Source organism: Otolemur garnettii, unplaced genomic scaffold (genome assembly GCF_000181295.1).
Source record: "Otolemur garnettii isolate 467f Iridium unplaced genomic scaffold, OtoGar3 scaffold00068, whole genome shotgun sequence".
NCBI classification, from domain to species: Eukaryota; Metazoa; Chordata; class Mammalia; order Primates; family Galagidae; genus Otolemur; species Otolemur garnettii.
The window spans coordinates 3,462,675-3,484,777 of record NW_003852463.1 but is presented as its reverse complement, the minus strand read 5'-3'; the positions used below and the strand labels follow the sequence as shown (position 1 = coordinate 3,484,777).

The 22,103-nt window shown below is 34.3% G+C and overlaps 1 protein-coding gene, 1 non-coding gene and 1 pseudogene across 3 annotated transcripts in view; 2 read left to right on the top strand and 1 right to left on the bottom strand.

The window, feature by feature from the left end:
- Window positions 1–22,103, bottom strand: part of EXOC6B (exocyst complex component 6B) — a 615,941-nt gene that overhangs the window by 362,849 nt on the left and 230,989 nt on the right. For both annotated transcript variants that reach the window (XM_003793416.3, XM_023515268.1), the window contains exon 7: window positions 15,081–15,257. In XM_003793416.3, coding sequence (XP_003793464.1) covers window positions 15,081–15,257 — 177 coding nt within the window. The remainder of the gene's footprint in view (window positions 1–15,080; window positions 15,258–22,103) is intronic.
- On the top strand, window positions 4,901–5,327 carry LOC100953568 (annotated as a pseudogene).
- Window positions 17,882–17,988, top strand: LOC111726507. Its single transcript, XR_002774270.1, has one exon. It is a non-coding gene; the product is annotated as a U6 spliceosomal RNA (small nuclear RNA).

Below are 22,103 nucleotides of genomic sequence, written 5' to 3'. Positions count from 1 at the left end.
AAAGTAAATTTTGAACAAAACAAAATTGAAAAGAAAAAGGAAAAACATTACCTAAAGAAATAATTAAACCTCATTTCTTCTTTGGGGGGTAGCTTCTTCACCAAAATGCTTTTCTCAATTAAATCTGCTCATTCTACAATTCAGTAGCACAAGACCCACTTTCTCTTCCTTCTGAAACTGCCACACCTCTATATTTATTGGTTCAAATTTATTGCCTATTCTGTTCATCTGTTTTGCCTTCATGAGGGCAAAGATTAAGTCTCTGTCTACTATGTCAGCATACGCAACAAACTTTTAAGCGAATCTAAAGACTGAAGGTAAAGTATTCAAGATCCTACATCATGGCCCAAGAGAAGAGTTAACAAGCATTACAAACTACTAAGAAAAACATTTTGTGGACAGATGAGCTCTATGCAGCTTAAAAAAAAAAGTAGGGTTAAAAATCATGTAAAATTTGTAACTGTAAGACTACAAATGGACACTTATTTTCATCTTAACACAAAAAGAGTCAACAAATGATCATTTTTTAGGCATTCTTATTTGAAATGACAACATTTAAACGTCTTTACAATAATTGCAAAGTAGTGATTTGAAGGAAATTTACTTTATCTTGACAGAAAATCAGAACTTACTCATCTTGCTAATACACAGGAAATTTCTTTTATCTTGCCAGAAAACAAGACCCTAATACTAAGCAAAACACATTCTCAAAGAAAAAAGTAGAAAAACATTAAAAAATCATATTCACAATAGTATTTAAACTACATAAAAACTATAATACATTTGAAAAAAAGATAAGACAAAAATATATTTTTTAAAAAGTTTGATCTGTATAGGAAATGAAACTTCTTCCCTCTATTTAGAACTATTATAATTATTTATTATAAATATTTTATATTCAAAAAAAGTTTAAAGAAATTTCTTACCTAACATTGAATAGCAAAGTCAATAATAATTCCATGTGTTCTTCTCCATGCATTTTATTTATTTTGTTTTACTTTATCTCAGAGACAGGGCTTCACTCAAAAAGAAACTGCCCACAGCCATTCCTTAGGCAGAGCCTTGGCTCTTGCACACATCAGACCCATCCTTGTAGAATGAACACACACATAAGGGCCAGTTTCCCTAGAAATCTGGCTAACGGGACCACTTAATAAAGACATTTGGTTACTAATGGGCTAAGACTGGTTTACCTGGGCAGACTACAAAAAAATAAAATATGTTTAGAGAGGTGATAAAGGCTTTTTTCTGTCATCTCCAACAAATATGTACACCCAAACCTATTCTCTGTGAGCCTGGTATGACATGGTTAAATCGGCTTCAAATTATTCACAGTGCCCTGCCCTATAAGTATTGGCTCTACTATTTCTTAGCTGGATCATCTACCAGTTAAGTCTTCCTAAGCTTTCAGACTACTTGCTCTAAAAGTGGTACACAGAAATCTAAACAAAAAAAGAAGGAGTAAACAGGACTTCAGTTCACAATCTTTACCTCTACCCCCAAAATAGCCTAATATTTAGAAATCATTTTTCCTCTATGCTCCCCTCTGTGAGGAACACTAGGAACTAACACTGTGAGGAACCAAGAAGAGTGCCGTGAGGATAAAGGTATGTAAAGTATGCACTGACTCATGTTGCTTTGAGCTAGATGTGTTTTCTCTGCTTCCACTAACGAAAAAGAATCACTTACAACCACAGAAAGACAAAGGAGAAGAGCAACATACACTGAACGTGAAAGAATGCTACACATCCAGAAGAATAAGAAATGAACTTTCAAAAATATAAATAAATGGGGGTGAGGAAGAATGCCAGAACAAAGGTAGATATTCCTGTCTCACAGAAATAGATCTCTTTGGAAGTCTACATTTTGCTTTCCACTTAAAATGCTAACTCTAACAAAGTGGCCTTCCTATTTCTTCCCCTCCTTTACTCCTCCCTTCCCTCAAGTTGCAAAGAATGATTCAAACAGGTTTAGGTTTCAGCTGGGGCAGAGGGAGGGGTCCAAGGACACTTTCCTAAGCTAACAATGACTGTCTCTAATAGTTTCTGTCTCCTAACAAAAGCCATGACTCCTTCTTTATCAGCTTCATCTAATTGTTCCTTTCCAAAGTAAATAACATTGCCCTTGCATTTTACACATGTCTAAATTTGACAAATCATTATCGACTGGGACTGTAACTGATAAGAGATAACTTTGTGGTAGGACGTTGTCATTTCCTCTCATAAGGGCTTTCTTTCTGAGATACAGAAACATGATTAGAATAGTTAAACATTTCCTCTGCCTGGCAGTCAGGAACTCAAGACATTAAGATACTAGAGTTGGCATTTTTCTAGAATTCTCATAGATCTATGAAAATACTAAAAGTAGCCACAAACCGTATATTCAAGATTATCCTGCCTTTTTAACTGGTTGTTTTCCTTAAGTATTCATGTGAAATAATTTCATCACCAAGGACAGCAGCTACATAATTCCCAGTATAGTTTCTGAATGGAGCGCATTCATGCATTTTCCTGACTCAAACCTATTTATTTTGAAGAGGATCAAATAAGATTTTGATTCTATTAACTAAGATATCTGTGCCTCATAGCATGTGATAATGTTATATAAATTAGAAGAACTATGCTTTATTTTTAAATAACAGGGAGTAAACAATTATTAAAATAATTTTGGTGAGTGAACTTCAATATCCAGAGACAGATAATCATGAAGGCAACTACTCAGTTCTTCCTTTCACATACCCATTAGAGATCATGTAACTACTAGATAACAATACATGTGGCTAATTTGTATTTCAATATAATGATTCTTATATTTGTATGATAAATATTAATAGCTTCAGTCAAAGCAATACTTCCTAAATTTTGTGGAATATTTGTTATTAAATAGCATTTATATTCTATAATTATATCAGCTATCACTTAAAACCACTATGTTTTATGACCAAAAAGAGCTTGGAGAGATAGGACTTACAAATTAAGAAATGTAAATTTATAAGTAGTAGGATTAAGAAAATGTCCTCTGACAGACTAATGAGCCTTCTCCAGATAGTAATTACTAGAGAAGATATAAAGATTCAGAGTGGACATGGGAATACTAGATGATCAGGAAGAAAACAAATATGAACATTTCTAATTACAAAAATTATTTCTTTTTTCTTTCTTTTTAAAAAAAAAAAAATAAAGTCTTACTCTGTCACCCTGGGAAGAGTACCATGGAGTCATAGCTCACAGCAACCTCAAACTCTTGGGCTCAAGCGATCCTCTTGCCTCAAGCCTCCCAAGTACCAAGGACTACAGGCACCTGCCGCAAAGCCCAGCTATTTTTTTAGAGACAGGGTCTTGCTCTTGCTCAGGCTGGTCTCGAACTCCTAAGCATCAGCAATCCACCAGCCTCAGCCTCCCAGAGTGCTTAGGATTATAAGCATAAGCCACCATGCATGGTCCTCTAATTATAAAAATTCCTATAAAACATCATTATGATATCTTTTTGTTCCTTTCTAATACATTTTATTTCAGGCAAAAGGAAGTCTCAATAAACAGAAAGGTAGATGGTTAAGTTTTTCTCAAAAAAAAGCATAAAAAGCCGGGAGCAGTGGCTCACGCCTGTAATCCCAGCATTTGGGAGGCCCCAGTGGGATTGCCTGAGCTCACAGATTTGAGACCAGCCTGAGCCAGAGTGAGACCTCATCTATAAAAATAGCTAGGCATTGTGACAGCCACCTTAGTCCCAGCTAGTTGGGAGGCTGAGGCAAGAGAATTGCTTGAGCCCAAGAGTTTGAGGTTGGTGAGGGCTATGATGCCACAGTACTCGACCAACAATGACAAAGTAAAACTCTGTCTCAAAAAAAAAAAAAAGAAGCATAAGAAAAATATTTTATATATTAAAGAAAAAAGAATATTTTGATTTTTAAAAGATAACCCCATTAAAGTTTTAACAGATATATTCATTTACAACTTTTCTAAACCCTCCCCCCAAAGAAGTAGTCAGATGATGGAAGACAGAAAAAAATTACCTGAAGGCAAACTGATATATCTTTGCATTTTATTGCTAAAAAGGGGAAGTATAGTAAAAGAAAACCTTGCTTGCCTCCCACCACTCAAGAAGAGTGAGCCAATGTACTATAAGAAAGTTACTTATGCTGCTAACAAAGACAGTACATGAAAACAAGTGTGTTAGTCCTATTGTTCAGACATCTGTAGCAGAAGAGAAAGACACACACAAACACACACTCTCCCTCACACACATATACACATGCACACACCATTTATTTTTCTCTTAAGAAGCCTTTCAAAGTAGATGTATTATCCAAAAACAGTATAATAGTAGTTTGCAAGGTATTTAGATATGTTTCTCACTAATCATTTGAGCCATTCTCCATCTTGAAAAAACTTCTGAGTACCACTTTACACAAGATAGTTTCTTGGTATTGGTAAATGAATGCAGGAACTTGACGCCCATTTCTGAACATTATCTGTTTCTCAAGTCATTAAAACATACCAGATATTTTTCTACAGGGAGCAAACAACAAATTAGCTGAACAGGCATTGCATTGCCTTTGCATTCAAAAGGGTCAATTGCGACTGCCCATCTTATGTCTAGAAGCCAGGAAATAACTGGCAAACATTTTTTTATTAATGTGCTTTTTGAACCACTCTGCTTCTAAATATTCAGAGACAAGAAGGGTAGAATTTATTTGGATACAAGCTTTTATGGAGTGAGACTAAACACCACTGACACACCAACAAACTGGAAGGATTCTAAGTTACTAGAATTAGTAAAACTATAAAGAATTTTTTAAGCCCCTCTGCATGTAAGAATACCCTTGTGAGAGCTCTATCCTGAAAAATAAGGAATATTGCTTTGGGGGTCTTGCACTGGCACAGTGTGGACCCTTGTGAGGATGGCCTGTGCCGCCATTCAGTCCTGCCGCTGACCAGGACAGGTTCTTTTGTATTTATCCTGCTTATTTAAAGAACAAGAAGACCATCACAGAAGGATGGCAGATACCGATAAGTAAGGCTGTTGAAAACCCTACAGAGATTCAAGATGTATGTTTAGCAGTTGGACTAAATGCATTTCTTGAGAAAAATAAAATGTACTCCAGAGAATGGAATCGTGATGTCCAATACAGAGGCAGAGTCCGGGTTCAGCTCAAACAGGAAGATGGCTGCCTCTGTCTTGTACAGTTCCCATCATGTAAGTCAGTAATGTTGTATGCAGTGGAAATGATACCCAGACTAAAAACAAGGACACAAAAAACAGGAGGTGGTAACGAAAGTCTTCAGCAAGGTGAAGGAAGTAAAAAAGGGAAAGGAAAGAAGAAGTGATCTAGCATGAACGTCATCTGTGTGATAGTCTAAGAGACATGAATGGAGGCTTCTCATTTGTCTCTGAGAGAAACAGGCTTTTTGTTTGCATTATTTTACTAACTATGCATATTTGTGCCTTTTATCATCACCAGAGTTGACAAATAAATTCACATCAGAACTTTTCATCTAGCTTTCATGCAGTAAAAAAGACTTTTTTTCTTTCAATATAAGTTTTGTGGAAGGAAGCGTATTTTTAAGTGGACAATGGACTGTATAATAAGTTACCTGAAATCCTATATCTGTTTTTCTTCTATGTAAACATAAGTTTCAGATAGATAATGAGATTTAAAATACACATTTTGTTCATCTTCTAAGTTAATGAAATAAAATTTAGAACTTTAAAATAAAAAATAAGGAATATTGCTGTGGAGTATCTCATAAATTATTGGGACCCTTTCTGAGAAATTTCTAAATAGATTACCACTTAATTTATTCAAGTGTTTGCCCTAACCAGAAGAAAATCAGGGAAAACCACCATTTCTCCCTACTGAGGCATTACAAAAACCCTATGGCCAAAATTGGAGGAGAGTCTCTCAAGTATTCTCTATTTAAAACTGAATACTGGTGAAGTAAAAACATTCAACTGGTCTTTTATTTAACAAGTATCCATTATATGTGTGGAAACTCTGAACTGTTAGGCAAAAAAAAACAATTTAGCCCTATATCTGACAATAAATATAAAAAGTTTGAGAGAAGGAAAAATTAAGGTGAGCAAAAGTAAGTTAAACAAAGTTATAATATTATAAGTAAAGAACTATTATTCCTAATATATAAAGAACTTGGAAAAACTTAAGGGAAAAAACCCAAATCATGAGGAAAATAGACAAAAGACCTAAGTTTACCAAAAATAAAAAAACTTATAAGATACTCAACTTTATCCATAGTGACAGGAATGCAAATGCAAGTTAAAATACCCAGAGATGCCATGTTTCATCTATCAGACTGGTAAAAATTCAAAAGCCTAAAACAACATTCTCTTAAAGAAGCTGCAAGGAAACGTTGCTGGGGTGGGTTGTGGGGTATATAGAAATATTATAACTTCTATGGAGGAGAATTTGACATTATCTAACAAAACTATATTTACCTCTTGGCTCAATAATCTTGCTTCCAGTAACCTACCCTGAGGATATAGCTCTGATTGTATCAAAGAACAATTCTTAGTTTTAGATTTTTTTCCAAGTTTTGAGGTGTTTTACATGCAGCAAAATTCAGCCTTTCTAGTGAACAATTCTCTAAGTACTGACAAATGCATATAATCCTGAATCCACCATCATAATCAACATGAAAAGAAACAGTTCACCATCCAAAAAAATTCCCTCATGCCCCCTTTGTAGTCAAATTGTTCCCTGACGCCCAGTCCTCAGCACTGATCTTATTTTCTGTCCTTAGAGTTTTGCCTTATAAATAGATCCATATAATATGTAGCCTTTTTAATTTGGCTCCATTTAGCACAATGCATTTGGGATTCACACCTCAATTATGGCTATATCATAGTTTGCTATCCTTTCATCCACTGAAGGACATTTAGGGTGTTTCTAACTTTGGTAATGTATAAGCAAAGTTGCTCTACATATTCAGTTCAACCTGAATATGGTAGGCATATGTTCAACTTTATAATAAACTCCCAAATTCTTTTCCATTTGATTATACATAAGGATATACATACCTACTTTTCTCTTGACTATATTTGTCTGTAATAGACCAGTCTTCATTAAGTCTTCTAGGTATTTAACACATTGGCTAAATACCTAGACGTGGGATTGCTAGGTCATATATGGTAGGTATATGTTCATCTTTATAATAAACTCCCAAATTCTTTTCCAAAGTGACTATACCATTTAACAACCTTACACCAGTATATGAGCTTCACTTGGCCTACATCCTTACCAATACTTGATATTGTCAGTATTCTTTTTTAATTTAGCTATTCTAATAACTATACAGGTGAAATACTACTTTTTAATAGGAAAATTTTGGAAATCATTAAGTGTTCATATATAGATTGGCTGAATAAACTATGGTACAGTCAAACAATGGAATAGAGTATTCTAAACAAGGATGGAAAGAGTACATTCAGTAGTACGAGTTATTAGCAACTTAGCACAGGGCAAAATGGAGTTGAATAATCAATGCAAATATGAAGGAGAAATTCTAGAAGACCTGAAATGACAGACAGAAGTTTATGATTGAAGCAAAAAAATTCAAAATAACAGGACATTTATACTCTCACTATAATGAACAACATTAAAAATTCCTTAAATCAATATGAGCTATAATATATCTTTACCAATGGATAGATCTAAAAGATCAAGAATTGGAATAAGAAAACTAAACAGATAGTCTAAAACACACCATAATGTTTTCATTCAACTTCATAAATTGTCCTTTGGGCATTTGATTATACTTAAGGATATACATACCTACTTTTCCCTTGACTATATTTGTCTGTAATAGACCAGTCTTCATTAAGAACAGAAGTGCAAAACTAGAAGCCTACAGGGTCTATAGGTATTGAGAATAAGTGAAGTAGGCTAGCATGTTAAGTTGTATTCTCTTACTAAACATACAAGGTCTGACAATTGAGTTCCTGAACTTGCCACAGTGGGCTTACACTGGCAGCACTGTACGTATAATTCAGTAAGGTTTCATAAGCTTAGTATATCAGTGTCTCACAGTTGTGTTCATGTAAATGTGTAGCAGTATTTTGCTGAGTGATATTCATTATTGTTGTTGCATGTTTTTGTGTGTTGTCACAAGAATATCAAAGCTTGAATTAGAGCAATGAACAAACATTGAATTTCTTGTTAAACTTGACAAGAGTGAAAGTGAAATCAGGGATGTGTTAGTCCAAGTTTATGGAGATAATGCCATGAAGAAACAGCAGTGTACAAATGAATTTAATGCTTTTCTGAGGGGAGAAATGCACACTGATAAAGAGATGTCAGGGCAAAGTAGAACTGATAAAAACACTGCATAAATTCATTGACTTGTGTGTCATAATCATCACCGACTGTGAGAAGCATAGCAGACCAAGTTTGTATTGATAGAGAAAGTTAGGAAAATCTTAACTGAAAATCTTAGCATGAGAAAGGTTGTGCAAAAATGGTCCTGAAGGAGCTCAACAATGAACAAAAGCAAAGGAGAAGTGAAGTTTGCCAAGTTCTTTTGGAGAGGCAAGACAATGTTTTGGGGTATGTTATGACTGGCCATGAAACATCACACCAATACAACCCTGTAACAAAGTATCAAAGTGCATGATGGAAGTCAGCCAATTCTCCATGACCAAAAAGTGCCATTAGTCCAAATCAAGAGTCAAAATGATATTGCTAACCTTTTTTGATATCAGAGGGAATGTTCATTATGAATTTGTACCAACTGCACAGTTAACTAAGTTTACTGTTTGCAAGTGCTAAAAAGACTGTGTGGGAAAAGCTAGATGAAAACAACCTAAACTTTTCACCAACAATTAATGGCTCTTGCATCATGACAATGCACCATCTCATACAGCACTGTCTATGCGGGAGTTTTTAGTCAGTAAACAAATAAGTGTATTGGAACAACCTCCCTACTCACCTGATCTGGCCCCCAACGACTTTTTGCTTTATCTGAAATTTTGAGAGATTATTGAAAGGAAGACATTCAGGACATCAAGGATAATATGATGACAGTTCTGATGGCCACTCCAGAAGAGTTCCAAAATTGCTTGGAAGGGTGGACTACCTGCTGATATTGGGGCATAGCTTCCCAAAAGAGTATTTCAAATGTGACTGTAGTGACTGATATTCAGCCATGAGGTATGTAACATTTTTTCTAGGATAAGTTTACAAACTTAATCGTCAGGACTTATACTTTACAAATGAAATATCTATGACTAATATTCACTTTTAGAAAAGACTATACTCATCATTTTTTTTTTCAAATAGACCCCAGCAATCTCTTTCAAATGCCATTTTTTAATATACATCTAATATAACCAATATTATTTTCACTCAACAGCATAATTGTGATGAAAAATAGCAATGGCCAGTGTGCAGACACAGTAGTAATTGTGGCTTATGGAAAAAACAATATCCCTGACTGCAACCTTGCTACTCAAGACCTATTAATACCATGCTTAGAAATAAACTAAATTGGAAGTCTAGATTTTTGTGTGAATTCAATTGTCTTTTTAAGAGTTGACAACTAATTTAAAAAATCTTAAGCACTGTGCAGGCCAACAACCAGTTTGCAAGCTGTTTCTGGCCCATGAGCTGGAATCTACAACCTCTGGTCTAAACTTTTAATAGCATTCTTTATTTCACATTAACTTTCTGAGGAATGATCCTTATTTTCTATTACCTTCCTATCAACGGAAATTTTTACAAGAAACATTTTGAAATTTGGGTTAAATAGAAAAAAATTTTATAAGTATTTGACACAAATTATTATTATTTTATAAGTGAGAAAAGGAGATGGTTAAATTATTATATGATTTGCCCTAGTGGAACAAAACTAATAGAAATTGTACCTTTTAAATACAAATCTGATTTGTACACTTTCCAATCACCTTGTGTTGTGAAGTGAATTGTGTCTCTCCCAAAATTCATAACATGAATCCCTAAATCCAAATGTGACTGTACTTGGAGACAGGGCCGTTAAAGGGGTAATTGAAGTTAGATGAGGTCCTAGGGCAGGTTTTTAATCCAATAGGATTAGTATCCTTATAAAAAGAGGAAGAGGCAAAAAGGACGTCCTCAAAAAGGACGAAGAGACACCAGGTATGTGTGAGCAAAGAGAAAAAGCATGTGAAGACACAGCTAGGAGAGATGCTTTAGGTCAGGCGTTCTCAAACTACGGCCCGCCTAGAACATTTATCCGGCCCAATGGGTGTTTTTGCCACCACTGCCTGTCCTGCTTAGCAGCACACTTGTCCCACAGCCCACAGTCCGGCCCTCCAATGGTCTGAGGGACAGTAAACTGGCCCCCTGTTTAAAAAGTTTGAGGATCCCTGGCTTAGGAGAACCCAACCCTGCCAGAACCTTGATCTTGAATTTTCAGCCTCTAGAATTGCAAGAAAATTAATTTTTGATGTTTAAGCCACCCAGTCTGCAGTATTTTTTTTGGAAGTCCTAACAAATTAACACATCATGTTACTTCAAAACTAGTACAGTACCATAATCATCAAGACATTTCAGGAGGCTTTATGTTATGTGGCATTTGTATTTAAATTAGCAATTTCTTCTTGTTAATTCTATATTTCAATAGAGGCACCAAAATCTGAACAGCTAAATTTGACATGAATAATTTGGTCAACAAACATTAATTTGACTCATACTCTATGATGGGTGGTGTGGATGATGTGGTTGTTCTCCTCACAAATATTAACCTATCATCTTAAGGCAGCAGTTCTCAACCTGTGGGTCTCGACCCCTTTGGGGGTCTCCTGCACATCAGATATTTACATTATGATTCATAACAGTAGCAAAATTACAGTTATTAAGTAGCAATAAAAATAATTTTATGGTTGGGGGTCACCAGAACATGAGGAACTGTATCAAACGGTCGCGGCTTTAGGAAGGTTGAGAACCACTGTCTTAAGGGCTTCTTTGGATTTTATCTTCAAACAACTCAAAACTGATATTCCTGATGACTCTAGGGCCATAAATTCATTTTCAATTTAAAATGTTCACTATTTCTAGAGTATTTTTAAAGTCCTATGTATACATTTAGAGAACATTAATATCTGTGTATATCATGGGATGATACAAAGCAAATTCCCTCAATCATATATATTTCCACTGAAAATCAAATTAATTAAGGTGGTCAAAACTGATTAAGTATTGATAGTTTTATATAGTTCAATTTTCATATATGATTAGTTTAAAAACGTATTTTAATTATGACCTTTTCATTAGCTCAGCCAAAAATAATATTAAAATAAAGACAGAATTTTACTAGGGAATACTTTTCTTTGAAACACTCTTCAATAAACCTGGGGGTCAGGAGTTGAGGGATAGAATAACAAAAAAAGACTGACTCCTTCAGTTCATTCAACATGGAGAGGTAGTTTTTCACCCAAGATCGCAATTTACTATTGAGACTTCATCTTCCTCAGGCTGTTAAATTTTTCCCATCTCTAGTACAAATTTTATTTTGGTTTAATAATATATTAATAATCTTCTTACTATGTGAAAAGCTATGTTCTAGATATTTGGGTTTTCCTACTCACCTCATTCCACAATGTCCTATTAAGTGCCATTAAGCTAAAGATACAATAATTATAAGAAATAGCCTAAAAATGCCATTCAACTTAAAGAACATATTAAATATATTACCATTAAAAGCACAAGGTAAAAAGTTTTTATTTCACAGAATAAATATCTAAACGTGATAAATCAGAATTATAAAATTTCATTTTAAAATGTTGGTAATGTATAATAAGCAACAGATTTTAGAAAGCTAAACATAACTTTTTCTTCAAGTATTGCATTAATTACCAGAAAAGTTTTAAATTATAATAATGGAAAATCCATAGAAGATCTAAATAATTATGGGTTTGTTTTATTTATATACTAAAAAAGCTTCCTCATGGTCCACTATAGCCTTGCAACTCAAAATGTGTTCCAGGGACCAAAAGCATCATCCTCACCTGGAATGTTGTTAAAAATGCAGACTCTCGGCTTGGCGCCTATAGCTCAACCGGCTAAGGCGCCAGCCACGTACACCTAAGGTGGCGGGTTCGGATCCCCAGCCCGGACCCGCCAAACAACAATGACGGCTGCAACCAAAAAATAGCCGGGCGTTGTGGCGGGCGCCTGTGGTCCCAGCTACTTGGGAGGCGGAGGCAAGAGACTCGCTTGAGCCCAGGAGTTGGAGGTTGCTGTGAGCTGTAATGCCATGGCACTCTACCCAGGGGGAAAGCTTGAGGCTCTGTCTCAAAAAAAAAAAAAAAAAAAATGCAGACTCTCAGACTCATGCCCAACCTGCAGAATCACAATCTGCATTTTAATACTATTCTCAAGTGATTTCTATACACAGTAAAGTTCAAGAAGCACTACTTTACAACATGGTTCTTAACTTGGGTCCTACGAGTAAAATGAATTTTGTGAACCTCTTGAAATTTCAAGCAGAACTGTTTTTGAGTGAATATATATACCTTTCCCTGGGAAATCATTCCATATCATTTCACCAAACTCTCAAAGTAATACATGACACCAAATAGATTAAGAACTCACTGCCCTATAGGATTCTATGCCACAGTTATCATGCTCACAGATTAAAAGTCACAATATTCCAAAAACTATGCTGTTCTCAATGGGGTCTGCTGAAGAATGACAAGAATGAAGGTCAGAACGTCACAGTGGGTCATGAAAGACCTTATCTGAAGAATTTATTCACACCATGCAAGAACTATGCCAAGAAACCAGTTTGGAAACATCTAAATAAATAATTCTCTACATGAGGTTTGAGATTAAGAATGTGCACTTGAAGAAGATTCAAACTGAGAAGTAAATAAATATAAGGTAGGATTTTTTTAAGCTAGGATGCCATTAGATGACAGTGAAGTGCTGAATTCTTGTTCTAAGAGCTTAATCAGCAAATCTTTAATATGAATTCTGTTTGATTTGGGATATGAAACCCCAAAATATTAAAATATTAACTTTCAAGTACATTCTTATAGTACTGCCTTTATGAGGAATTCCCCAACAAATTTTACTAGTATTTCTTTATCCTCTCTGGACCTCATAGAACAAAGCAAAGAAGAAACATGGAATAAAAATTAAAAGGAACTTATCTAGGATCTTCAGTGAACTAATGATAAAGAATGGTTTCTATTCAGAAGGTTCTCAAGGGTATATAAGAACTTTGTATTTATTTCATTTATTATCTTAACAATTAACCATCTTTTCAGGTTATACAATGTCAGGAACTATGTCTAATCTGTTTTTATAAGCCATAGCGTCTCACAGAATTTCACTTTCTGGATGAGAAATGTACATTAAGGGAATTAACTAGTCTTTCTTGAGACTAATGCTTTATTGTACTACTACTGTGATAGTTATTGATGATGAACATAATATCTGACAATCTGATTTCTAGAATAATACTCAAAAGACTTTTTTTTAGCTCTATTAGGAGCTAGTAGGAGTTCTTGCAATCTAAGTACAACAGAGATTAGGATGAACTTTTTAAGCATTAACTATTAATATACTTCATTTACATAACCTCATAAAGTATAAATTTTAACTAAAAATGATAAATCCAACAAAAGGCATAAATGTTCCTCCTCAATAATGAAAACTATGTAAAAGAAGGTAGTATTTTACATATATGATAGTCCTTCAGACAATCAATCTTAACTTCTAATTTTTTTAGATGAGTAACTAATTTGTTCACTTGCTTTTCAGCTCAAACAGTTTAAACAATGTCAAATCAATTTTTGAAGTAAAAAAAGAATAATAATAGGTACAAGCATACTGACTGTGGTAATAAATAACATAAGTTAGAAAGGGAGAGTAGTGAAACTAATGTTTGTTGACCACCTTTTATGGGGCATACACTTGTATAATCCTACATGGAGTAGACTTTATAGACGAAGATTAAAGTTCCAACAAATTAAAGTTACTTAAGGTTACAAAGTTAGACAATAACAAGGTTTTGCTCATAGTTTTTGGAGAGAAAGGGTATAATAGGATAGTATGGGTATAATAGGAGACGAGGATAAGGAAGAAATAGTAAACCCAGTTTTGTATGAAAAAATGAAACAAAATTAGATAAGCACTCAAAGGCAAAAACGTTAGAAGTAAATACTTTCTCACATGTATCAGCAGTCATTTTAAAAATATATGATATGATTGTTAATAATTTTTAAAAAGAAAATAGCAAAACCAGGACTGGATTATAGTCTAACTCTAAGGCTCATGCTCCTTGATACTACCCTTACAAAGAAACTGAACCAGTTTTTGTAAATACTTTGATAATATTTACAAAAAAAAATTTGAATAGGAATCTCAAATGCCACAACAGTCTTTAAAAATACATTGCACATACTTCCAACAACAAAGAAGAATATAAAAATATGTACTACTTAAGCCACTTAATCTATTCTTCCCTAACAGTGACACAGAACTCACCTAAGAGGTTATAGATATGTCACAAAATTCCTAGATACCACATAATCATTCATGCATTTACTTCTTCCAGAAATGTATTCCCAACTTTCTAGAATCTTTTTGTATTTTCACCCTGAATCATTTCTCAATAAATAAATCTACTTGTTCACTCTTACCCTTTTGAAGTAAATATTTGTCTCACATATAATAACTCTATTTTAGTAATAGTTTCATCAGAGTCACCTAGTCCTCTTGACTCTATAGGTCAGGTAAATTGTGCTCATCTTTTCAGCAGAGTCACCTAGTCCTCTTGTCTCTATAGGTCAGGTAAATTGTGCTCATCCTGTAATGTAGTGCCCAGTCAATACAGAATCAAAAAGCCCTAAATCTTTTCAAAATTGAAAGAATGCATTTAAAATTTAAATTCTTTAAAAGAATCATGATCTAAATTATCTTAGTGTCTCTTCAGCTTCCTTAAATTGGGGCCTACTCAAAATGGCATTTAACATCTGGAAGATCACACAAACTATATTACATGGATAAACTCTTCATTACATCTCAACTTGCCCACGTTTAAGCTTAAAAATAGTCTTACTTCCCCAAATCAAATGTTAGTTACCTCTTCATCATCTTCCTCATCTTCAACATCCAGAATTCCTGAATCCTGTTCAGACTTGGGGCTAGTGCTTTCTATCTCTGTATCAAAGATTATATATATATCTTTCTTTAACTTCCTCTTGCTACCTATTCTGGGTTGTTGCAAGACGATGTTATCCAGGTTTCTTTGCTGTTGGGCCTAGATAGAGAAAAACACACAAACACAGCAAAAACAAAAACAAAAGAGGAAAGAAAAAAAGAAAAAAAATTAATTTGTCAATAAATTTCTAATTTTGAACAAGTTGGTATCTTAAAGAAAATACTACAACAAAAAGACTTAGTACATAAAGTTTGAGTGTCAAAATACAACCAAATATATTAATATGTACATTTTTAATCCTAAAGTTATCCTATCTTAACTCATTTTCCAAGTTAACACAGAGAAAAGATAATCAGTTAATATTATCATAAGACTTTTCAAATACATCCACTAAATCATCATAAAATGAAATCTACACATATCTGCTTATATAGTCAAGAGATTAGTATAATGCCTATTACAGGGTACTTATCTCTTACAAGAAAAAGCCATACTGAAACCATAATGGTTGGGAGAGAAGGGGTGGAAGCTTGAGATTAATTTTGATATATTTAAACTTAGGAGACTCTTAATAACAGTTATACAGATGTAAGAGACCAATAAAATGTAGTAAGGAGAATGAATTATCTTTAGAAAGTGACTTGAACTAACTAATCTATCTATTCCATTACCGTAATACATGGACAACAGAGTTTGAAAGGTTTAATTCTTCTGAACTTTTATAGAAAAGGTGTTAATAGTATAATCCCCTCAATTTAAAAAAAAAAGAGACTGAAATGATAATATAGTTTTAATAGATACAAAGAAGTAGAAAATGTGGCAAAGTGTGACAATCTAGAGTCAATAACAGAAGCATTAAATCACCCAGTATTAGAGGTGGAAGTGACCTTAGTCACAAAACAGGAAACTGAGGCTTGAAGACAAAGGATTATTTCAAGATCATGAAGCTAGCAAGTGGTAAATCAGAAGTTCAACATGTGATCTTCCAAATTCCAGGTCAGTGATTTTTCCATTATACCAATAGTCCCTTAAAGCATGACAAAAATGTTCCACAAAAAAGGATTCTTTGGTTAAATCAATGGTAAATACTTCATGCTGTGTAGTCTCCTTATATACAGTGTACATTAACAGGATAAAAGCTGGGAGAAGTTCAGTTTAAAGAAATAGGTTTAAATGGTTTAATCTAGCATGTTCCCAAAATATTTCCAAATGGAACTTTCTTTTTTCTCTTTTTTTCAATGTAATAACTTTGTATTATCCCAAGATACAAGGCTTGAGAAAGTGACCTCTTAAAATACAAACCCTTTAATTCAATATATGATATTTCTCTTAGTGACAAATAGAAATTAGTTCAGGAGAAACATTAGCATCTCTAAAGATTCTGAATGAGACTTAGGAAATACACACATATGAAGTATAAGAAGTTAGTCTAGGCACTGGTCAAATGAAACATAAGAGGACAGAAAATAACTTGAACTATGTGAACTAGTTTCTGCCAGGAAAATGAAAAGAATCTACATTCCAGAGATTTGAATCAATGGACAAACTTGTTTCTCTACATATTACCTATTGATATTTTAGTTAGATTTACATAAAATACATGGCATGGGTAACAAACTGAGAGTAAGAAGGTATCCAAAACATTTAATTAAGGTTTATACCTAAGACATATCTTCCAAAAGTTTAATTAACTAAGATATAGAACATCCTTTGAATTTTTCACAAAAGTAAAATGTTCTTCCCCACTTAATTCCAATGCAAAACCCACAAAAAGGGATTAAGGACTCTGGGGAGGCCCAAAGGAAGGAAGAACTACCTCTAAAGCTTTCATTTTTTTAAAAAAAAGCAAGCCTTCAACTAGAGAGGGATTACTTGCTCCCCAACTCTATCCTATCAGTAAAGCAAAACCAAAATTTTTCATAAATGAGTCCTATTTGATTGAATCTCAAGCTAATTATTTTTTTCACAATCAACAAAGCATGTTAATGTATCAAAAGCCATTAAGAGGAGCCACTTATAAGTACTGTCATTCAAATATGAAATAATACAAATTTGAAAAGTATCCTATAGAAATAATTTTAGATGTTCTATTATTTGTTCTTTTTAGCTGATGGTTTTCCTATCAATTTGAAGGAATGCAAAGTGGTTTGGACCAAATCAGCAAATTGAGATAGTAAATTCTATGTTAGAAATCAAAGAAGCCTCAAGTTGTATTCTCATGCTCTATCTGAACCTGGGTCTCTGTTAGAATTAATTACTAAAGCTTCTCCAGTCTGTAAAGGAGTAATCAGGACAGATATTACAATCACAGATGCTGTGCTCGCTTCGGCAGCACATATACAACCACAGATGCAAGTAAAAATCACTATCTATTCACAATGTATGTTGTAAGATTGGCAAAAGTGGGGTGGCGCCTGTGCTCAGTGGGTAGGGCGCTGGCACCATATACCAAGGGTAGTGAGTTTGAACCCAGCCCCAGCCAGCTAAAACAGCAGTTACAACTGCAACAAAAAATAGCCAGGCATTGTGTCAGGCATGTGTAGTCCTAGGTACTTAGGAGGCTGAGGCAAGAGAATTGCCTAAGCCCAAGAGTTGAAGGTTGCTGTGAGCTCTGACACCATCTCACTCTACTGAGAGCAACAAAATAAAACTCTGTCTCAAAAAAAAAAAAAAATTGGCAAAAATGATGAAGACTAAATATAAATATATGAATACATGTAATAGTGCTCAGTTCAGCAGCCCATGTACTAAAATTCAAATGGTACAGAGAAGATTAGCATGGCCCCTGAGCAAGGATGACATGCAAATTTGTGAAGCATTCCACATTTTTAAAAGCTTGATAACTAGAATCTACAAATTAATCAACATAAAAAGAGCCAACAATCCCCTATATCACTGGGCAAGAGAAATGAATAGAACCTTCTCTAAAGAACACAGACAAATGGCTAACTAATATGAAAAAATGTTCATCACCCCTAATTATTAGAGAAAAGCAAATCAAAACCATCCTGAAATATCATCTAACCCCAGTGAGAATGGCCCACATGACAAAATCTCAAAACTGCAGATGCTGGCATGGATATGGAGAGAAGGGAACACTTTTACACTGTATGTGGGACTGCAAATCAATACAACCTTTTTGGAAGAAGTATGGAGAACCCTCAAAGAACTCAAACTAGACCTCTCATTCGATCCTGCAATCCCATTACTGAGTATCTAACCAAGAAGAAAAAGAATACTTTTACTATAAGGACACTTGCACTAGACTGTTTATCACAGCTGGATTTACCATTGCCAAAATGTGGAAATGTCCACCAACCCAGGAATAGATTAACATCTGTGCTATATGTATATCATGAAATACTACTCAGCCATTTTAAAAAATGGAGACTTTACATGTTTTGTATTAACCTGGATGGAAGTGGAACACATTCTTCTTAGTAAAGCATCACAAAAATGGAGAAGCAAGAATCCTATGCCTATGTACTCAATTCTGATATGAGGACAATTAATGACCTAGTACATGGTGGGGGGTGAGGGATGGGGAGCAGAGGGAAGGGAGTGAGGTATCACAGTGTGTAACATACCTTTTGGGGTCGGGACACAATTATAAGAGGGACTTTACCTAACAAATGCAATCAATGTAACCAGGTTCTTTGTACCCTCAAAGAATCCCCAACAATAAAAAATAAATAAATAATATATATATAATAATATTGAAATGAAAATGTGACATTAAAGTCCACAAAAAAATCCAGTAAAAGCCCTTCTGTACTCTTTTCTAACACACCAATCTTTTTTATTAATCAGGATCAATTATTCTATCCCTCCAAAAACAATTTTATAAAGAAGCAGCTGACGGAGGTCTGATTCCCTTACATATATTCTCCTATGATTTCCTAATACAGAGAAATTGAGCAAAGTTTATCCCTTAACCCTTTTTCTCTCTTACCATTTTTTCCACCCTCCTGAAATGTAGCAGCACATCTCCAGTTTCCTTTTACTACTGTGTGTTCTACCATCACCTTATTTCCAACATACCTAAAAGGTAACCCATCACCTTCCCACTACAATCTCCTTGATGCTGCCAGGCTCTTCTTAAATCACATTGTTTATTGTGTCAATGAGGCATGAGAGAAATTAGGGGAAAATTTTAAACAAGTGCAAGTCCAAACTTCATAATCTATTGCACAGATTCAATCATAACAGAAGGTGAATCTAATTTTCCAATGTTCTTACCTAGTACTTTCTAACATGACTCTTCCACTTAGATGAGACTCTACTTTATAATACACTAGATAAAATTCCTATTTCTGTATCCTTACTTATACCATTTCTCTACCGTATAATCTCCCCTGCCCAAAGCCAACCTTTCCTACAAACTCCAATTAAAATTTTTCTTCTTTTAGAAAAGTCTTCTCTCATTTCCCATCTCAAGGAGGCTTCTCTCCATATTTCTACTTTCAAAAACATGTTGAATGTCTACTTGTTATAAGACATTATGCCATGGAGTCCCTAACTCATGAATCTCACATCATACAATTACAAGAAGCAGATAGGCAAATTAAGTGGCTATAATTCAGTGCAATTAGTATAATGATAAAAACAATATAGAGGACAATAATTGGACAAAGGAGAAATAAATCAGATCTGCTTGGAAAAGTTTCAAGGAAGGCTTGACAAAGGAACAGATACTAAACAGTGCTCTTGAAAGATAAATATGATTTTTCCAAATAGAGATAAATGGAAAAAGTAACCATTCCAGAATCAGCAAATAACATGAGAAAGGACCATGGGTAAAAAAAACCTTCTCTATCCACGCAATAATACATAATTTTATATATTTAAAGCATAGGCTATAAAGGATTAAAAAGAGATAAAATTAAAGATGCCACATACAGTAGTTGTGATGTTAGCTAATAAGAAATGGGAGAAATGATGAAAGAATATAAGCAGGGTAATAACAGGATCAGCTTTACAATTCAGACAAATCCTTTAGGAACATAAAGGAGTAGTCAACTGGGAGAAAGTAAAGACTGGAAGCAAGAAAACCAATAAAATAGTTCAAATAAGAATTATAAGAACTTGAATAAACATAACAGTAGATATATAAGAAGCAGAAATAATTTACTGATGTAAATGTAGTACATGGAAGAGAAGATGAAAATAAGAATAATTCCAAGTATTCTGGCCTTGATGACTGATCATAGGGCCATCCCAAGCAAAAGGAATCATAAAAATAGTAAGTTAAGTACAGAATGTACTGTTTACAAAGGTAAACTTGTTGCACATCCAGGTGAAAATGACAGTAAAACCCTCCAGTATGTGACCCTTCTCTCTTTGAAGAAACACTTTACCATTCCTAGAATCCTCCAAATCTAGACATAGCAACATATACATAGTAAATCTGGGTATATATTTACCAAATAAAGACGATAGATAACAAAATGAATCCATATGAGAATAAGATGTGGCACAATTTTTTAAGAAATGGTATATCTGCAAAAGATATGACTTAGGTGTTATCCTACCTATCACAGAGGAGAGAACTCATAAGCATTATTACCTAATCCGGACTATTAACCTTAAAAAGTCACTAACACTTTTACAACTGTTAAAGCAGTTTTATGGTACATTCTACATATGTCATTAAATAAAGGTTTATTGTGAAATACAAATTCCGTAAGTACCTAGAAATAAGACTCAGTTAAAATAAAGAGAATCAAAAACCAGTCTCCAGTAGTCTTTATCAACCCAATACTGACCTCTAGAGGACTAAAAGAGTACATACAAATGACTTTAATACTCATAATCTAGTTGAAAATAGAGGTTTAGGTTTACAGGTTGAAAGATGTCAATAACAGGGTGCTATAATGAGACAGAGGGAGGGAAATGAGCTTTCTGAAGTCATATAAGTCTCTATATCTAAGCCCTGCAAGTGAATCATTCTATAACCTTGGACAGGTTACTTTACTTCTCTTAGTAACATTCCCCCATTTATAAAAAAAACACAATCAAATTTACCTCAGAGCTGCCCTCAAAGATTAAATGAAACAATACATATGAAGTACCTTAAATTGAGAAAAAAAAAAACACTAAAAACCATACACTCTGCCTGGCTTTCCTCTGAAATGAAACAGGATTCTTATTTCACTGTTTACTTTAGAAATATCTGAGATCTAGAACATTTTAATACATAATCATTAACTGCATCTAATATTACTGTGCATTTCCATTCAAATTTTGCAATTGTATCTCAAGTATTATGTATCTGTACTGGACAACATCACAATCTCAAGATCTCAAGTATTATGTATCTGTACTGGACAACATCACAATTCCACTCAAATCCTTTCAGCTTCTCCTCTTATTCCAGCTACCATTGGCAACCAGTTCTGGACTGGCTTAAAAGCAAGATAAAATGTACCTGACACCAATTCAGGCACTTACAGTACACCTTTGGCTTCCTCCCCTGGGGCTTTTCTAATACCACTACATGGAATCCCACAAAAAACAGCACTCAGGAAGCACAATCAGAAGTGAAACAACCCTTGAAATGGAGCTGACAGATAAATGCTTCTCCTCTTTGTTCTTCCCATAGTAAGTTCTACAAGACTTCTCAGTCCCTTGGATTAAGAAACCAGACTGCCCTAGCACTGTACCATTGTACTATTCTCCCACCTTCTCTTTTCTCTTCTTCTGACCTTAATTCCTGTTTCATAAAATCATATAATTTAATAAACCACTCACATATCAATCCCCCCCGAGGTTTCTTCAGATAAACCAAGGGTACAACAACATCACATTGAATAATACAGTGAAGTGAAATTATGATACTCTTTTGTGTCTGAAGCCCAAAATACAATCATGAAAATAAATAGAAAAATCAAGGTATCAAGACTCCAAAGTTGCCTCTTCAAGCCTCACCGCTCAAAAAAAAAAAAA